Raw genomic sequence first — 22034 nt, 5'->3', positions numbered from 1 at the left:
GTACTACGCTCTGGAGTATTCGGTAATCGACATAGCTAAAAATAGCATTTTCATTGATTAAGCTTTACGGAAATAGTCGAACATTTTTCATTTGGGTAAAATAGATATTCATCCGCGAAATTTGTGATTGTAACCTCATATTTCTATTGACTAATCTAAACTTTAAATGTACTGTAATTCGTTAATTGCCTACATTAAAAATTATTCTTTCTTTTAAATTGCTGGTTTTTAAGCAGTTTTGAGTGAGAACTACTTTGCGTTGTTAGGTATGTGAGGAAATTTTGTGTTAGACCGTGGATGTTAGCTTTGTATTTACTGATCTTGCGATCAGAAAATACAAAAAACAGTGTTATTGGTCCGTATAGATAACTATCAACTAAAAAATAATACAAAACTGACTAAGAATATATCACACAAAACGGACTAAGAATTACGCAAAACTGACTTAGAAATGACGCAAAATATCTGAACTAGGTTTACCACGGTCGAGTATAATTGTTAAAGATTCTTCTTGTTGTAAGGGTGATAGAAGCACTGAGGTTAACACAAGTAACCTCATCTGCTTCCTTTCATATTATATTACGAGTTTATGACGCAAGTAATTCGGTATGTACCGAAAATTCAGGTTTCGAAACTGAATATGTTCATATCTTTAAAGGGACTCCACTGAGGTTTTTGACATGACGGGATTGGAAATAAATTTTCAAGATTGATATTCTATTTGATGTAGATCTAGGCAAATAACTTATATGCAAAATTTCAGATCATGCGCTCGCTCCGTTTTCCCAGAATGATTACTCTCCTAGTGAAAAATGTCCCAAAATTGAAAAGCGTTGCAACGCTTTTGACTCATATCGGGCTAAGAATAGCACAAATATAGTATTTCTGGGTATGTTTCTTAATTATCTTTGCATATCTTTCATATTAAAATTCATCAGTTTATCTATGTAAGAAATTTAAAATTTGTATTATTATGTTTTTGGACCTCAGTGGAGTTCCTTTAAATACACTTGTAACTAATTTACTATACCTGCATTATTCAAATGTAATACAAACTGAACAATAAAAGCTACAATGTTACGCACGATGTTTCTGTTGTTTTTTCTTTCTTTCTTTTTTTGTGCAACAACAGAAACTTTTTGTCGCTACAGAATTGAAAAATAATAATGATAATATTATTATGTAGTCGTTGACGTCATTGATTTAAAAAGACGTATTTATCATTCCGTTGACGTCATTTATCGAAAAAGACGTATTTATTTTATTTCATGGGGGGGGGGGGGGTACGTCGCACAAACACAGATCATATAGCGACTTTTCTGTCTTACTGATGGAGGAAGACCTCAAGAGCCGGAGTAGAACCACCGCCGTTCCGTCAGCTAGCTGGATAGCTTCCTCGCATGAAAAATTCCAAAGCCCCTATCGAGAATCGAATCCACAGTGGTGACGGGCAAGTGGTTTGAACTCAAACGACTCTACTCTTAGAACAATATGCATCTGTGACTGATCGACGTTAGTTATTATGTTGCATTTGATAAATTAAGCTGTCGGTAGCTTTGAATTTTGTAGTTTGATATTGAAAACCCAAATTCAAAGCAGGGCAAAATCCATTACACAGATTTCAAAAAGCCAATGGTCGTGGAACAAGGCCAATTGAAAATGTTACAGTGAGTCTGCTCGTAGACCTACCGTCTTCAGTCCCTTACACCGGCTTAAGCAGAATTATGCATTCAACCATGAGGTAGGTATATAAGGTATGTAGGTAGGTAGAAATTTTGTCAGGGGGCCTCCGTGGCTGAGTGGTTAAGGTCGTTGACTTGAGATCACAGGTCCCTCACCGCTGTAGGTTCGATCCTCACTCGGGTCGAAATCTTTCATGTGAGGAAGCCATCCAGCTGGCTTACGGAAGGTCGGTGGTTCTACCCAGGTGCCCGCTCGTGCCTGAAATAATGCCCGAAGGGGCACTTGGGGTCTTCCACCAATAAAGCTGGAAAAAATCGACGAAAAAATCTCGGCGGGACGCTCTAGGATGGCCCGACTTGAGTGTACGGTCGCCCATATGGGCTTTCCGGCGGCGACCTTAAAAAGAAAGAAAACGATCTTTTTTCTCGGAGTATCAATCTGTGTTAGCAATTTGGTTTGCGTTGTTTATACTCTGCTACCATATAACTTTAACAATCTAAATAAATAAAAGAAATGAATCTAAAGAAAAACTCACACTCAAAAATAAAAACTTTAAAAAGTAGAACCGGATTAGGGCACATACGCGAATGTGTACGCCTGGGCACGCGAGCGTTATGTAACAGTTATATACGATAGGGATATATAACATATGGCATTAATCGACGATAACAATGTCATGTTCCTGTTGCTAATAACAAATGGGACCCCGCGGCGACCAATCAGTCCGATACTTTACCCGAGATCAAATGAGAAGGGACAGAGAAGCCAGGTTTAGTTGAATGCAAAGTTCTACAAATTATCTAAGTGATTAAGATTCATATGTGTCTTGGGGGATTTACGATTTGTAGAATATATCTTTCTTTAAAATGCATTTGTTTAAAATCTCAGAAATCATAATATGTTATAAGTATAATTATAATTATCCGATAATATAAACCGAATATGATAGTTATGACCCGAGCTTATTGTAACGTGAAGAGGGTCCAACCACCCAAGTTGCTTTTGTTATCTATTACGAGATCTATACGAGTCTTCTCCCTTCCCCCCTCAGTGCATGCACGTCAGGGCATCGGTAGATGATACTACCCTTTTATCACTTGAGAGTTTATCTTCGATTCAGTTGCCGACAACGAGTAAGGGTATTAGAATGCGTGGTCTCCTAATACGAAGAGACGGCTTGAACCGCAGCGCCCATGGCTTGTATATACAAACAGTCCTGCTCAGGGCTAACCTCCTTCATTATTGTCACTGGTTACTGTCGGAAAGCAGGTAACTGCATGTACAGCGGCCGTACAGTAACCTGAGTGCGCTTTTTCGCCGTCCCCGCCACTTCTTTAGGGTCACATCCCTCGGATTCAGTCAGGACATTGTTAACTGCTCACTTGGAAGAGCGTGAGGCTGATCAGGATCCATGTTGTTCGCTATCAGTTTCTCTACTTGTAATAGAGTTGGTAAGCGAACAGCATGGATCCGGATCAGACGGCGCGGATGCGCCAGCTGGTCTGGATCCATGCTAGTCGCAAACGCATTATGTTGGTTTTGTCATGGCGCGGCTCAATTATAAAGCTGATGCTGCACCGAGTTTAATATCATTATTTGAACGCAGAAAATTTGCATAGCATACTTTTTCTGATATTAATTTTTCATTCCGGCTAAAGGCCGGTCTAACATCAGTTTGGCTTCGGAAGAACTGAATATAAGGTCATAATGAAATCTGGGAATCCCATATTCTAAAAGAAAATGTAAAAGGTAGTTCTAACTTGCCATTCTATGATAGTTATAAAATAAAATGTAAAGGATAGTTCTAAAATAAAATGTATAGAATAATTCTTTCTGTTTAATCTCATTACATTTTCTAGTGAACAGTTTATTTTACATAAAAACTTACATAGTTTATTTTAGACAATACCCACGGATTTATATTACGAATGTAATGTAAATCCGTGACAATACCTGAGTTTTAAATTTAAATAACAAGAATAATATCAGAACTTATCAGGTACCCTAAGCTTATGGTGTCTAATGCATTATATGGTTTTTGATTTGTTCAATTAATATAATGTTTATAATTTTCATATATTTTGCACATAAATCAAATATTTAAAAAAATTGCCTACCAACTGCGTAGATCGTTGATTTTATAGAAATTGATTTCACTTACCGAAACACGACAAGTTCGTTTAGAAACACATACATGTACATCTTAAAGTGTTCCATTTTTCAAGATTAATAACTCTACAAGAAATTATTATATCATTGTTATGCAAGCCATGCTAACATTTCTATATGACTGCATGGAAAATTAAGAACTAACATATGCAAGTTAACAAGATATACCTCGCCATAATATCTTTTTTCAAAGATACTTCTTGTTTTTACTTTGCATTTCCCTTTAAATTTCATGTATACCGAAGTATATAATATTGAGCCGCGTCACGACAAAACCAACATAATGGGTTTGCGACCAGCATGAATCCAGACCACCCGGCGCATCCGCGCAGTCTGATCAGGATCCATGCTGTTCGCTATCAGTTTCTCTACTTGTTATAGAGTTTGTAAGCGAACAGCATGGATCCTGATCAGACTGTGCGGATGCGCAGGCTGGTCTAGATCCATGCTGGTCGCAAACCCATTATGTTGGTTTTGTCATGGCGCGGCTCATATATGTAATGGTCGTTCCAGAGTCGCCCGCACAACTTGCCCCTCAACAACGTGCACGAAGGAGATGTGTCCCGATAAGCTACTTTCTCTCGTATATCCCGCCAGCAACTTGTATAATGAATTTATAAAATAATTAATTAATACAAATTCTTTTTGACGAGTTCAAACAAGTGATGGTTAAAAACTTAAGATACAGTATAAGTTGATATCTGGTGATTTTACTATCATACTTTCAACCTTTTCTTCACTGAATCACTCTTGCTTATAAACATTTCTACCATTCCTGACCCCCCCCCCCCCCCCCCCACACACACACACTATCCTGATAACGTACAAATATATTATTTATACCATTGGCTGATTGAATACGATGTGTTATTCACTGGCAGATTGTCATATTATACATATATATGAATAGACTGAGATTTAAACAGTGTAAAAAAAATTTCTATGCCTTATAATTACCAGAAAAAAAAATAAACAAATAAAAAATAGAAAAAATAGAAAAAAGATAGAAAGAAAGAAAATACCCACTACATTTAAAACATTTAACTCTACATTCACTAGTTGAAATTAGTTTTCAGCAAAGGTTGACTGGCGCATGTGCAATAAGAGATACGCATAATTGCAATGGAACTATTTTAGTCAGTAACGTGTTATATACATCAGGGTTGTTCTAGTAGTTTGAATAAATTAAAGAACAAAACGCAACAATTATGTTTATACATGTGCACGCGGTGTGTCGCATATTTAACAATCTACAATGCGGAAAAGCATGTTAAATACCGCGCGTAGCTCTAACCCAATCAAAATTCGAGAAATTTATTTTGCATAATAGTTATAAATCTTAATTTAAATGTTCCTGTTATATAAACTGGGAAGACTTAAAGATATGCAATGAGGTACTTGTTATCGATTTTCTTTTTATAAAGATAACACTTCTTGACAGTAAGAGTTAAATGTAGGAAGTTAGAATGAAGTAGTGTTATGCTAAACGTCACTCAAATTGTAGGGAAGTGAACTCTTCCGACTACATTTATCTCCAGCATAATCTTAGAAGAGTAGTTCCCCTTGGAAATATGATGAGGGCGCTACTTGCTTTCCCACAATGCCCATATTTAGCACAGAGTGACAGTTGCTGCTGCTGAGGTAGTTGATGGTTATACACTATCAATGAAAGAGTGTTAATGTGTCACCATGGTTTGAAATATAGCAAAAATAGTAGTTTTAAAACTAAAGGTGGTTTAGTGTGCAGTTAATTATTCAATTCGTATGGAGAATCGGGAAAAACGATAAATGTAGCGTCTCTCTCTGCAGCAGAAACGACATCAGTTTTCGCAGAAACGACAACCGTGAAAGTGTAAATAAATTTCGTGTTATTTCCATTTCATTAACAGTTATTGGAGGTATGGATAATTTTGCGATATTAGTTTATTACAGGTCTAACAATGTTTTACCTGGTCTTCAATAGGACACTTAAACCTTTCATTAACAAAAAATATCAATAAGTATAAATAGGAGAGGATAAAAAGAGTTGAGATATTCTATACATTGTCACAGCTTAAGTTAATATTTAGCTATTGGATTATGATAGAGATATACAGATAGACTAGTAGTTGACTTACTTGTAGATTTAATTATTGTACAAAACATTTTACACTTACTACTGAATTAAGCTGAAAACATGGCTGGATATATTAGAATTTCAGTTTTGCTAGTGATAGGAATAACTATAGCAGGACAGTTGGGGACTGTTGAGTCTGCTCAGGCCAGTAACAAAACATGTACGCGAGACTCTGAAGAATGCAGGAAAGGCATGATTATTCCAATGTGGGAGCCAGTTGGGGATTTAAGCCCAGGTGATAAGGCAGCCCGTGCAATAGTTTACATGGCAGCAATGATATACATGTTTCTTGGCGTGTCTATTGTCGCAGATAGATTCATGGCCTCTATAGAAGTTATTACATCAAAAGAAAAAGATGTAACTGTGAAAAGAGCTGACGGCAGCACGCAGGTTGTAAGTGTTAGAATATGGAATGAAACTGTTTCAAACTTGACTTTGATGGCTCTTGGTTCTTCTGCACCAGAAATTTTATTGTCTGTTATTGAAATTGTTTTCATGAATAACTTTAAAGCTGGTGACCTAGGTCCAAGTACCATTGTTGGCAGTGCAGCATTCAACCTTTTTATCATCATGGCTTTATGTGTGTCCTGCCTCCCTGGTGAAGAGGTTCGAAGGGTGAAGCATTTGCGTGTCTTCACACTTACTGCCACCTGGAGTATTTTTGCATATTTATGGCTGTACTTTATTCTTTCTGTAACAAGTTATGGTGTTGTCGATATATGGGAAGCTGTTGTAACCTTTCTTTTCTTTCCTGTAACTGTATTTACAGCATATGTTGCAGATAAACAAATTTTTGTTTACAAATTTTTGTCAAAGAAATACCGATCAAGCAAGCAACGTGGTGTTGTAATATCAAGTGAAGGTGATACAGAACTAGGTAAAGCAAATCATGTTGGTGATGATGTTGTATTTAAAGGTATGGAAAGTCAGGACAGTGATGTTAGAGAATTTGAAAATCATCGTAAAGAATTCATGGAAATTCTGCGTGACCTTAGAAAGAAAAATCCAAATACAGATATGAAAACCTTGGAGGAAATGGCAGAACTTGAAGCTATTAACCGTGGGCCAAAGAGCAGAGCTTTTTATCGTATTCAGGCTACCAGAAAACTAACTGGCAGTGGCAATGTTATCAAAAAGTCCAAAATAGAGAAGAAAGCAAGTCTAGAAGATGTGAGAGTAGATTTTGAAGATGAAAGCATTACAAGAGTATTTTTTGACCCTGGGCATTACACTGTTATGGAAAATGTTGGTACTTTCAATTTGACGGTATCGAGAACCGGAGGTGACTTATCAAAAACACTCTACGTTGACTACAAAACTGAGGATGGCACTGCTAATGCAGGTTCAGACTATGAATACACTGAAGGCACTCTAATTTTCTACCCAAATGAGTTGCACAAGCAATTTCCACTTACTGTTATTGATGACGATCTATTTGAAGAAGATGAGCATTTGTATGTCCGTTTGAGCAATCTTCGAGTTGGTGATTCTGATGGCACGCATGACAACTCTGATGTCAAGCTTGGTACCCCATTCCTCGCAACAGTCATGATTTTAGATGATGATCATCCGGGTATCTTCCATTTTGAAGACAAGGAGCTACGAATATCTGAAGCTATTGGTGAAGTGGACATTAAAGTTATGCGTTCGTCAGGTGCACGTGGCACAGTGAAAGTACCCTACTTTACAAAAGACGGATCGGCAAAAGGTGGCAAGGACTATGAACCTGTTCAGAGTGAACTTATCTTCTCAAATGATGAAACTGAGTAAGTAAATTGGTCTTTTTTTCTTTATATTCAATATGCCATATTATTTAAATATTTATAATTGTTATGCTTTTTTTTAAATTTTCTACTGTACCAGAATTTACATCGGAATTATCACACAGTTCAAATTATGGTTTAAAAGAGTTAAAGTACCTAAGCAGCCAAGCACGGTGAAAACAGTAACATTTTCTAATGGTTAATGTTTTAATTTTACAGACAACAAGCATTTTAAATAATGTGCATATAAAATGAATAAATTAATTATAAAAACAATCTCTTGGGTTGAGCTGTTAATTTTGACAGGAAAACTAAATTCAAGTGTGTATGTTTACACTGTCATGCCTATCTCATTTTCAGTGATACAGTTGTATTGATTTATGAAACTTTGTTGCCTCTTGACATTTTACTTTTAACAACTTGAAACATGAAGAGTTTAACAAGTACATAATTATCATTGTTTTAGTTAGTATTCTCAAAAGTGGCTAGATGCTAAAGTTAATTATGTGAAGTTCAAAATGAGTTTGCTTTATTAAATTGGACAATATTGACAGGGAAAATAGACTGTGGAACCAAATTTGGTTTGATTACTGTATAGAAATTTCCAATTCATATCACCGATTTATCAATAATAAGACTTGTCAATTACTCGTCAGAATTTATTTAGCAATCATAGCCGTAGTCAGCAATATTACAGTTATGTGTGTACAGTTGGGGAAACATCGGTATTGATTTGATTCAACAGATACTCTCGGCTACTGGCAAGTTCAATAAAGTAGATTGAACTTTTAGTTCAGGATGCTATAGTCTTTTCTTATGTTATATGAATATGAAGAGATCATGTATTGATGCACACATTCTGTGTCGAGATTCTGGCTTTAAGGCATTCCGTAACATAATAGAAATATATTGAGAATATATCAAAACAACAGCCTGTTGTAATTTGTTCTGTAAACCTATTGAGTTACTACAATATTGTGTTACGCCCATAATCTATATATATTGATTGATAACGCTTATGTTTGTAATATAGTGGAGAAAAGATAGAAGTTGAGGTTCCGGACGAAATCTATTTTTACTGTAGAATAATAGGTTCAGATTTCTTTTTTTTCAAAACCCGTTCTGATAATAAACCTATTACTTATTAATTAGAATGACACAGAATTTAAAGTTACTGAAACTGGTTTTGAAACCTGACTTATAAATAATTTATATACCTATAGCAAGTATTGTGTGAAAATTGAAATGCTTTTCTATGATGCTATCTTTATAGTTGGGTTAAAATGTTGAATAAAAAAATATACATTTCTTTAAAGGACTAATAGATGCCAATATTTTCAAGTTGCTTTCCCAGTTGTTATATTAATTGTATTATGCGAGTTAACCTTTTCAAGAGTCCACCAGTGTCAACTAAGACCACTTTTTCATTCTACAAATGTAATTGGGGATGTATATATATAGTTATATACAAGTTTAACTTTTAGGATTGAACATTTATACCAGGTGTGGGCCTCCGTGGCAGAGTGATTTAGTTACAAACACATCCATTAACTGATATATTTTTTATTCTTTCATAAAGTTTTAAAACGCATCTGTTATTTTCCATGGCATTATGAAATTCCTTGCTTATGTCAAAGTTATCATGAAACATTTGTTGCAAATTAAATTGATTTTTATTGACAGTATGACTATTTAGTGTTAATTGCTCAATTATCATATCTGCAGATTTAGTTTAATTCATTGAATTTGGTAAAATTGTAAAAGAAAAAATAGCATCATTATACATTGTATTAGGAATTTTTAATGTTTGGAGTGTATGTTTTTTCTTCTTTCAAAAAGGAAAATCAGATCATCTCCAATTGCTAGAAGGTTTTTTTTCTAAATGGTGTTAAAATTCACAATTTACCCATTGCAATGTGCTGACATCTAACGTCATTAACTTATTAAGTGATCTTGGCATTAATTGTTACTTTATCAATATCTTTTGAATATTACATACATTTAGCAGTTGATAATTTTAGCACAAATGGCAAGAATGTCACACCTATGCCACAAGTGTAGAGAATAAAATTATAAATATAATTACAGTGGAATGTCAAAATTTTATATAGTTTTAATAAGATTGAAAAGCTTAAAATTATCAACAGTTGACAAACCATAACTCCATTCAGGACAAATTTTGTATGATACTGTCCTAGGATGATAACTTGAGCCTTTGTTTACATAACAAAGACCAATAACAATGCGAAAAATAGGTTAGGCAGATCAATGCCAAAACCTATAAAATTGAAAATAAAACTACATGTTATCATATGTCTTGTTAGCGCAGTAGGTAGAGCAACCGTGTCAGTAATGTGTTTTACCCGTACATGCAGAAGTTCGACTACTGGTAAGACACAATTTGTTTTTACCTCAGAACAGTCAATTGTTCAGATAACAAGTTTGACCGGTTTTTTCATATATAAAATAAAATATATATTATAAGAAGAAAACAAAAAGGAAAACGAAAAATAAATAAATAATAATGATAAAAAAACAGAGTAAGAAGAAAAAACTGTGGTTATAAAATGGCACTAAGTAGGGTTCGAACCTATGAGTACAAAACACTAAAAGTTACAATTTCTTCGATCTACCGGCAAAGCCATAACGGTAATACACAAACGATTCTGTAAGAATAATGCTATATAGTATATGTAAGTGTTCACGATATCGGATAATAATCCAGATAACCCCGTTTTTGGACTTTCCCATGTACCGTTAAGACCAAATTATCATCCTAGGACAGTAAATACAAACCTGATAAATACAAATACAAAATCAGCTGCAGAGCAACAGATAAGGTGCGTATTTGCGTATTTACGCAATTAATTTTATAAAATACGCAATTGATTTTTTAAGAATGCGTATCAAAACCCATTAAAAAAAATAAAATACGCAATTGTCTTAACAACCCGTGCGTATTGTGATTTTTATCACCGCAAAATTAATCTGTCGTACACTCCACGGATTTAAATTACAATTAAAGTCCGTGTACACTCGTAGTTTTGGACAAATTATATCGATATGCATGATATCCGAATATTCCCGAATCAATGCTAACTAATCAACGGTCTCCGGTCTTCGACGGTCCCCGGTCTCCAAAGACATACTAAGCATGAGACTGTCGATTTGTCTACTCAGGTTGACGGTCTTTACAGACCGGCAGAGACCGTTGATTTTGCGGATACCGTCAATAAGTAGGTCCCAGCTGTATCAATAGACGCTTTGAAAAGCAATATGGCGTCGTACAAAGTGAAAATGATTTGAAACAAAACAGTCGCAAATAATCAAAAATCAGACAGAAAATGAACTTGTTAAAAATATTATGAAATTTAACATGAGCATTTTATATAAAAATAAAACAATTGTGAAAAGTTCTAGTAAATTGTTAATCCTATTTTCTTTTTAAAACAGTAAAGATATCTAAATTTAATTTTATTGATATTGAAACCATAAAATTCATATCTTCATAATTGAATACCCAATTGATCTTGAAATCATAGGGTATCGAGTTTTAGAATACCCAATTAAATGAAGCCAATACCCAATTCCAAAGGAAATGATGGAGTAATACCCAATTCACTTTTAAAGCTTATCTGTTGCTCTGAGCTGTACAGGCTTGAAATAGATACATGTAACATGTAATAATATCTAACAACGTTACACGGTTACAAACAGATTTATTAGCAAGTCTGACTGATGGAATTGTAACATATGTTTTCCATTTTCCATCCAATATTGTAACGCAGGTATTTAGTTTACCTATAGGCCTTCCAAATAATCAGCTAGGTATATATCATATATATATATTATATTTATATATACATTATCATTGTAACGCAGCTTGTGAAAATTACTGCTATATCTATTTCATGAATTTCAAATTGATTGTATTATCAGTTTCTGGAAACAGCTACCTGGCCATAAGTATTGTACTAAGTATGTGATGGAATTTATGTAGAGAACAAATTCTCTAGCACACATTTAAATCATTATAAAGAGTATTTGGTGTAATGACAGCGAATGTGGGTGTTGAAGCCCAGCCCACCCTCCCCTCTCCAGGACATGTTTACCTAAACATATAATTTTGCTAATGGCATTTTTCCAAAAGCTGCTTGAGTACTGCTGCTTATTGATTCAAGTCATTGCTTGCTTTTGATTTATTATGTGGGGAAGTTGGTATAAATTTGTGGAGAACAGTCGTTACAGTGTACAAACTGGCAGCTTTAAATATAAGACAATAGGTTTACATCAACTTTGTCTCTATATCTTTGGAAATTGCTTGAAATACAAGGTTTATGTCTATTCAGCAGAAAACAATTGATATGAAATAAATACACCATATTCAGGATGATGAAAACTATTCAATAACACAGATTCTGTGGTTCAAACCTATAAAGTTTCTAAACTCGAAGCTTCTTTATAAAATTATTTTCCAGATATTTCCAGATTGAATCATTGATTCATCAGTTGCTAGGTGATTTAATAGATTACACTTTTTGTGAACTATCTTGTACAGTGTATTTGTTGACTTAGTACTTTAAAATTGTTGTTGTGATAAAACAGTAAGCTCCAATTTAAACCTTTCGTTATTTTTAATTTGGAAGTGTTGACTTACCTGTAAATCCAGGGACGTTTTAGATTAATCATTTATAGTAGAATTTTTTAATATAACTTTAGTCAATAAGTCTGGTGACAGTTTTTCATTTGGAACAGTTACTTATTAAATGTTGTTCACAGGTACAATAGTGTTGATCATAGTGTTTTCTGCACTTCTTAGTATATGTTAAAGTTTATTAGTATGTTTTTACAAAATTAAATTGGTCTGGCGCGATGACTGTTAATCATGTAATAGAATCATCATTACATAGCATGTAGGGCTGGCAAAATTTAATTTTGACTCACTGGTCTTTGTATCTGAAGCATTTCTTACCTTGTCCATATGATATTTATATAGTAAATTCTTTAAAATTTCCACTTGTCCTCTTAAGGTCTGTTGGACAACTTGGCATTATGGACAATTGATTTTGCCATCTTTGCAAGTTAGCCTTCTGGGGACTGTACAAATTTGTATCTTTGTACCAATGTGACCATGCACTATACCATGCACTGTGTAGACCATGGTCAGACGACACATCCTGTTGTTCCGTGTGATCATAAATTATGGTGGTTTGGTTTCTTTCACAGTCACATTAATGGGGGTTAACTGTAATATGTATCCATTCTAATGATACAATCAGTGTAATGCAAAAGACATACAAGTTTGTGTTTATTATTATAAATAATTGTAAATCATAGCAGAAGATAAAAACAATGTAGCAGCAGATGCTTGTTAGGCAAAATACAAAAAAAATATATTTGTTTCAGTAATCCTCAAACTAAACATTGTTACGACTGTCTCATTTGGTAGGTATGGTACATTTTGTGAATAATTTGCTCTTCAGGTCTATTTTGACTATTGAATTGAATGATCTCATTTATCATTTTATGTCAATGAGTTATGGTTTAAGCATCCAGATAAACTAATTGTGTTTAATGTTGGCCTCAAGAGAGAAAGAGAATAAAGCAGATATATTGAAGGTGTGTGTATGTATCTTGCACATGTATAGTAATACTCACACACACACACACACACACAGTGAAAAGGTAGCTGTAACATCTGTTTCTAGGCTTTCAATATTGGTTATAGTCTCCTTATCTGCTACAATGATTACTGTGAGACAATCTGTAACTCATTACACACTGATTACATGTATGATGTATTTGCTGATATATATACATAGATATAATCATTGTATAAAACACTTACGTTATGCTTAATGTACACACACACAGACTGTCAACACAAGTTGTATATGCAGTTTATACTATAACTATGCAAACATATTTCTGACAGTAGATCGCTGATTTGATAAAATAGCAAATAATTTTTATAGCTATTGTTGCAAATATTGTTCCAAGTTCCAGACAATCTAAAAAAAAATCTTTATATTATATTCTAGTCATATTTTGTTTATGAAATGAGACAGATAAATGTCATAAATCAACATACTGTATTCAAAGCACAGCCTGGTATTATTAAATAGGGAAAAAAGTTGTATTTTTTATCTGTCAATTATAACATTACACTGTTACAGTTCTTTCACTATGACATAAACATGAGAAAAAGAAAGCTATATTTTAAAAAAATTAAAGCTTTTAATTTGAAATTGTAACATTTCAACAAAAGTAAAAAAAAATTTATCCATCAATTTTCCTAAATATTTTATCAAAGTTAAAATTTTCCAATTTAACCTTTCCGTTATGAAGTAATTAAAAAAGAATAAGGCTGAATATAGACTTGCACTTTAATATCAGTTTATTAATGGTAAATATTGATAATGTTTACATAGTAATATTTGTATATAGCATTTGCATTATATTATTTGTAAAACTTTAATTTAAAAGCAAATATATATATATACTGGTTTATAGAGCTATGACGAAAGACGTGAAAGGAATATTATAATCATTTATTGATATTTTTGTAATGTTAAGAAGTTAGAATATCAGCAATTCACTGGTTTCGTTGGCCGTTATTAATGTAAGTTGTATACTTGTGACAGTGGGGGTGAAGATTCATTTACGTAAATTTGCTGTGTCAGTAACTTTGAAAAAAATAGAAAATCAGGTTTTCACTTGTGAAATTATTTACCAGTTTTAAATCCTTTGTTTATTGATGATTGGTTCGTTACCTTATACCGTATAAGTGGTTTTTTCTACGGGCTCCAAATTATGCGGTTTTTCCAAATTTTGGCATGTTTATATTTCTGCGGGCTTTATTTCTGCAGCACATTCTTTGGACAAAACGTGATTTAAATTCTGGGACTTGTCTTATCAAATTCTAAGTCACTCTTCTTTACCTATTTTATTTGCATGTACACATTTGCATTTGTTTATCATCGTCATCGCAAAACTGTATAGTAATTAAAAACAATTATATTGTTTGCTTGCAAACAAATATAATGCGCAGAAATAAAGTCACCGCAGAAATAACCACTTATACGGTAATCTTTTTGTAATTATAAAGCAAAATCTATATAGAAATACTGCTTTAAGAAAAAAAAATTATTCACTGTATTCACATGGACCTGTGACTGACATAAAGTACTAACTCGAACCCTTTGGAAGTTCATTGCAAGTCTGATATGTCTTTAACCTGTTTTTATGTTTATTAAGCATTAATATATATATATATAAGTAAATACAGCAGTTCGTCAAAGGTTAATGCCTGGTACTGCTGTTGGATATTTATATAAAATGTTTTGTGATCCGATTGTGCTCCTAAGCCATTTAGTTATGCCAGTGTTGTGATAAAACTAGACCCTTAATACTAGCTGGATATACGTCAACACAGCAGTTCATTATAAGCCATGATTTAAAGGGCATTGCCTTATTGCTTTAGGTATTGACAAATTAATGTTTGTCCAGTTCACTGTTTTAATTTAAGGATGTTTGTCCGTTTCTTTAGTGCTATAGAACCAAAAGGAATTATTATAATACACTTATATAAATTAAGCCCCATCTGTCTCAAAAAGGTTGTTTTCCACTTGCTGTGAAAAAAAATCCCTTCAGAATCAAAGTTTCAGACTAAGGTAAAACTGGCATATATGGCCTTGATTTGAAATTGAATGGTTTTGTCTTTTTGATGCACCAAATGTCGTTTTACTTATATACAGTTACGGAATTGTTTACATTTCATTATTTCCTTGATTTATTTTTTGATGTTTATTAAATAAGTCTGGCTCACTGTCTCCTCACAAAGCCACCGAGGAGTATAAAATGCAGTGTGGTATACGACCTGTCTAACTAGATTCTCAATTATGTTTGGAGGACCTGTCAGTTATGCAAGACACATATTTAATAGTAAGCTATTTTCATCTGTCAGTATAATCCATGGGCAGACTGGGCATTAGATATTTATTGTAACTGATCCAGTCCATATTTTTATTTTTTTCCTGTCTATAGATATAACTTGTTGGCTGCAATGGTAGAATTGCATCACAGCCAACATTAATGTTGATTTTAAATAACTATGTAGGAGTAATTTTGGATCTCAAGTTTGTGATACCTGTATTTAAATAATGTGCCAAGAAAATGGCTATAAATTTCATTTTGTGAATGCAATTAATACGATGTTCCACTGGGGCCAGTGCCTATGAATGAATTTAACTGGAAAGGTAAAGCAGTTAATTACAAAGAAGACAAATTAATGCAAAAGTATGAGGAACAAAATCTTGAAATAACTAAAGACAAAAACACAATAAGTACAATGACCAAAATATCAAAGAATGAGGAGAAAGATGTGAAGACGCCAGGATGAAAACAATTGATGTATAATAATTATCACCTTTCATCATTGTGTCTTTGTGTACTTTCATCTTTCAGACAATTTCATTCAAAGGTGATGACTCTTACAGTGTTCAATCTAGAACAAATTCCCTGGGGGCCCTTCGGGCCCATAAACTTTTCAAAAGGGGGTCATTTGAGAAAAAAGGGGGCCCACACTTACAATAAACATCAAATTCAAATAAGGTATTGTATCTTTTAAGTTACTTGTTCACGTACCATATTTAGACCAAAAACGGTTGCAAAATTCCAAAATAACTCAACTAAAAAATAATGACATTAATTAGCGTTGATACAGGCTCAGAACTGATTGGTAAAGAAACGCGATTACATAATGTTCAAAGAAAAATATGAATCTTATTTTAATGTTACCAGGGATATTTGATAGTAATGTTCAGTTTTTTAATCAGCGCCCGATATATATAGGAAAATCATATTTGAAATTAGCTTTGTTTATGAAGAATATAAACTTACAAAAGTCGGTAAAAACATTTACTCTTCTCAATATATCCAAGCGAAAAACAAAGTGTCAACAGGTGCTAAGACAATGTATATTGACATACCGGTACCTTTGATCTTTTGTCAGGGCAGCAGTTCTTACGTCACGCTTAAGATGTCTGTATTGATTAATGATATGCACAATGTTTTAGCGCCGACCAGCCAAAGACCAATCAAAGTTAATTTACTCGATTGTCAGACACTCCCTAAGCCAATCGTGTTTGATTGCTCCATCTTTAAGACTTTTTTAATTGGATGAAGGCGTGTTCGTAATAATTTATGCACACTTCTCTATAATTAACTCGCACTTTTCACAAATATATACGGTATATATTTTTTTTTCCTTTGGAAAGTTATTACATAATTATTTGTTTTGACCGTGGAAAAACTATAACTACACGCACATATCGGATTATCTGTGACGATTTGTTTTGCTTATAAAAACTGTGACTCAAAAGTAAGTAATAGTTACGGTACAACGAAGAACAAGTCTACATACTATTTACAGACGCGGACCGAGAGAGCGTAGCGATAAAGGTTTTAAATGGGTTACCGAGTGCGGTAAACTATCTTACCAACATGCTCTTGTTTTTCAATACATTAACTTCAGTTTTGAATTCACTATTTATTAATATTATTCACAAGAAACTTCTTTTATGTACTTAATCAGGTTTAAGAAAGCATTTTAATGTCATTTGGGGCATTTTCTATGAGTGCGCCCGTCGGGCCCACAGTTGATTTTGTTTTGCGCCGGCGGCCTTTTCAGGGGGTCAATGGCGCAATGGCGCGCTCTAGATTGAACACTGCTCTTAAATTAGGAAGAGATCATAACTTGATATATTTTGCTGTTTAGATTTTGACAATATTTGACAATTTGTTACAACATTAGCCCTAAAATTAACAATGGCATTTTTTTTATAACAATCATTCTAAGGTAACACAAACTGAACATAAATATTATTATATATTATCTAGGTACCTTGATGTAGTATTAAAGTATACACTTATACCTGTCATGTAAAGCAATAATACAATTAATTTATGTAATGCAAGACCATAATTATATTTAATAGTAAGCTATTTCTAGATTTCAAGATAATTATTTTTTTCTTTAAATTATGATGGTTGAAAGGATTTTCTGCTAATCACAAAGTTTGACCTACCCTTAAATCATATAAAGCCCATATGGCCGGCAACTATCATTTTTCAAGATGTGACTTACCATGAGTAATGACTGACTATGTCTCTTAGAATGTTTGAAGTTGAAGGCACTGAAAGTCATCTGTGTGGAATATCTTCAGCCTTTAAAGTCATCACTCATGAATGCTTTTATACATTTCATAAAATTTCATAAAATTCTAATGTATGATCGCTAGACCTAATTTCATACTGGTGCCCTCACATTTCCAGCTTACTCACAGTTTCCACTTCTATATAAGTATACAGTGTTAAAATAATTTATCAAAACTTTTGAGAATTTATCTCATTTCAATTCACTTCCAGGGTCAGAGGGTATAAAGAAATTCTCAAAGCTCAAACTCAGATCTCAGGTATTTCATTGGTCAGAAACTGTCGCACAATGTTCACAGACCAATGGAAATCCTGAGAATTGAGCCAGAACTCAGAAAAAAAGTTTTATAACCTCAAGGCCAGGTGAAAAAAAAACAACAAAAAACAAAACAAACTGAGCTTAATTTATCAAAATGTCATTTTTGCATTGTCTTTGAAACACTTCAATAATAATTCTGATCGAGAGCATTAACCTTTGCAACCCCTATATAACTGCATCTACAAATGATAAAATGAGGTGGAATACTATAATTTGAGTTTTCTTTTGCACAGAAGAAAATGCTATCAGCTAAAGATTTCTGGTAATTGTTCAAAACGCTAAGCCTTTTTTCTTGGCAAGTTGGCTTTTTTCATCATTAGTGAATCCTGGAATCGGTTTGAAAATGACAAACCTGATTATTTTATAAGATATTGAACCACATTCTGTGTTAAAAAATGTAAACATTATCATTTGGTATTATTCTGTAACAGGCATCTTGCTGCAGATGTCACTTCTTGTTTTACATCACACAAATTAGATCTAGAGGGTTCAAATCCAAGAGGGGGATTACCTTATATAAGTTACTATCATTATGTGCAAGGTTTTTGTTGAATTAGTCTTTATAAAGAAAATCTGAAAGTTCTTTTGAACACAAAGAACAGAAAAGTTTAGAAAATTGAACTGAGTTTGCTTATTTAAATTAAAACTAACTCAAAACACCAGTTTCCTGTGTCACAAATGGCTGACTTGTAACCTCCCACAAATAAATAAATTAATTTACTTCTACAAGTTTTAGTTATGCCATTTTTTATATTTTGAGAATTAGGATTTAAGTTAGTCTTATTTGTTGATCTTATTTCTCTTTGAGTCGGAACTTTCAAGGGAAGGGAAATCCAATTGTTTGATACGGAATTTTCACAATATGTGCGTGATAATACCAGGGAAATTGCCAGTGTCTGTTATTGGTCTAATACCATAATCCATTAAGGGAATAGCGGTCACAGCAGATATATTGTGATATCAAAGTGCCTAGAGCTTGCGAGGTTTTTTTTATATCGAAATCAAAGTCAGAAGGGGTTACTCAGCTGTATTTATTTTCTTTCCATAGCATGCATTGGTTTTAAAATGCTTTTTTTAGTAATCCTCTTCTCTCAAGTGCATTTTACAGAAAATTCTCTTTGACAAGTGATAAAATCAAGGGTTTAATTGCTGTAAAGCAATTTAGTAAAAATTGGCTGTAAAAATATATTTATCTGACATTAAAACAATTATTTGGACTTTTTTGTAAGATTATTTGTAGGAAAGGCGGCCCGGCCTCGTCAGACTAGTAATCTAAGAATCGCTAGCAGTGTGGTTTCAAACCTGTCAGGGTTCCTTGAGCAAGAAACTTTGCACACATTGCTCATTAAGGGCTTGGTTGAGAGTGTGTTTGTTATAAAGTTATAGCTTCCTAAACAATTGAATTAAAATGGATTCTGAATAAACTAAATTCATTCATAATTATATGCATAGGATTTCCTCCATTACAGATCAGTCAGTCCAGACTGAACATAGATCTATCATGTTTGATGCCAGGCTTATTTAGACACTAGTTATTGTTTGAGCTATGCAGTAATAGGATTTCGATTTTAGAATTTGTTTAACCATATTATAATGTCAATGTCAAAATATATGCATTTCAATTCAAGGTGAAGATCAAACTGATATGGAATATCACGACTAACTGATTTTTATAGATAAAAGTACAGGGTTTGTAGAAAATCCTTATGAGAATGTGTCTCTATTAATTATCCTATCATATTGAATCATCAAATGCTGTGCTATACCTATGTTTTTTAAGTCATGAAAGGCCAAGATTTATTGGAGAAAAAAAATATGTGTATACAAAACAGCTGATGTCAGCACATTTATAAACCTTTCTGAACAATGCTAGGTATGGATGTACTCTACAGTGAATAGAATGTGATTGAATGGACATAGCTTTCTTTATAATAGTAAATTGGAAAATCAGCTATGATCAAAGTGCAATAAATTATTAGCTGTATCTGGAAATGGTTTTAAATTTCAATAATACTCAGACAATTTCATATGAAATAAAGCATGTAAAAAGCAACATCATAAAAAAATTTTGGAAAATTTCTGCAACCCAAGATGATTAAATGTAAATACCTTTTTTTGTGTTTATTCTTTTCAGATAAAGATGTATGAAGACTCTGTGAAAACAATTTTGTCTTCTTTTTTTTTTAATTTGTTGATATTAATATTTTTTTCAGATATATTGTCTTTTTTTATCATTAACTTTAATAACCCAGAGAAAAGAGTCATGAAAAGAAACAAAAAATGAATAAAAAAAAGCAAATAAAAAGTAAAGAACACTCGACTTTTTCAGAAGTCAGACAGCTTAGAAAAAAGGAAAACAAATTAATTACAAGCACACCTGATATATATCTCTGACAGTAATTTCTGGTTGGCTGTCAGAGAGGGTTTCATTATTTTCACAGAATCACTCTTAAATGTGATGCTACGATTGTCCTTCCTGTCATATGCAGTCATTATGTCCAGTTCTCTGTAAACACAAGGACTATCATTTACATTGTTTCCCTTGTATGAAAAAAAGAGACAACTAGTGTTTAATTCCCACCATTATTTCTGTATTGCCATGGTAACCATATAGCAAGCTTAATCAGAGATTATTGTTACTGGTATTATATTGTATGTTATTCTCAGACAACTAACATTTGTTGTTGTTCAAAGTTTAGTCTATTAGATCTATTGGCTAATGGAACAGTGAACAATAAACAACATTTTACATTTATTAGTCCTGATTTCACCCAGCCTGCATCTCATAAAATCAACTTTTCCAGTCCAATTTTACTTAATGGATTCCTATCATGTATAACCAAAAATTTAGAATTCAACCTTTTGTTAATGAAAGAGTTTTCTGATCAGGGTTCCTTACTGTACTGACTATATTCTATGGGGCATAACTGGCATTGTTCAGATAGTAACTCGGGATATGCATATAAATGTTCTCCCTAAAATAAATACAAGTTTTTTGGAATGTAAGCAAGAAAAAAAAATGTCAAATGCAATTTCTTTTTTTTTTTTTTTTGGCTTTTTTCTTTTCAGGTTTTTCATCAATCTTGTAGTGTATTTGGAAAAAAACAAACTAAAAAAACCCCATTAAAAACAACATATCTCTGTTGGCTGAGCCTGATGTAGGTCTCTTTAAAATGATTTGATGTTCCTTCTAGAACAGTTTTTGATTGGCTACTGTTCTCTTGTGATAAAATACTGAACAGGATATGTGAAGGAGATTTTGGCAAGTTATTAATTAGACTTTGATAAACTTGTCAAGATTTTCAGGAATTGTTGAAACTTTTTGTCTAATATATAATTATGTATATATATGAAAAAACAAAACAAATTTGTTTAAGTTTTTAGGAATCTGAAGTTCATCGATATCTGGTTTGGCTAAGTCAATAAGTGTATGATTTCCTTGCACTCACTTTGTTGGAGTGCTTTTAATCTTTAGATATTCACACTCCTGTATAATGTGGGTACTTTTCTATGGTGATTGTTTATTCTTAAAATTGCACCTTTCTGAAGGAAGTGCATATTCTTTGTATTTTGAGTGCTAAAATATATTCTGTTTACTGTCTTTTCTTTAAAGATGAGTTCTTGCCCTTACGTAAGCATGTGTTCCTCAGTGTAGTCAGTGCTGCTTCCCTTTTTTTTATAGTAAGTTTTCTTTCTTCTCTTGTGACAGTGTATATCCATATTGCACATTCTCATCTTTTAACAGGCAGTGATACTCCTTTTTCAGGGG

The 22034-nt window shown here is 33.1% G+C and overlaps 1 protein-coding gene across 1 annotated transcript in view; it reads left to right on the top strand.

Annotated features, from left to right (window-relative positions):
* Positions 1–5441: 5441 nt before the first annotated feature.
* Positions 5442–22034, top strand: part of LOC132743643 (sodium/calcium exchanger 1-like) — a gene marked incomplete at its 3' end in the record, with an annotated part of 65954 nt that continues 49361 nt past the window's right edge. The window contains 1 exon segment of the mRNA XM_060732192.1: positions 5442–7734. Coding sequence (XP_060588175.1) covers positions 6029–7734 — 1706 coding nt within the window.

The sequence above is a fragment of the Ruditapes philippinarum genome, unplaced genomic scaffold, assembly GCF_026571515.1.
Source record: "Ruditapes philippinarum isolate M1 unplaced genomic scaffold, ASM2657151v2 ctg727_1_1_1_1, whole genome shotgun sequence".
NCBI lineage: Eukaryota > Metazoa > Mollusca > Bivalvia > Venerida > Veneridae > Ruditapes > Ruditapes philippinarum.
Note: the sequence above shows the minus strand (reverse complement) of the source record. Positions and strands in the feature narration are given on the sequence as shown.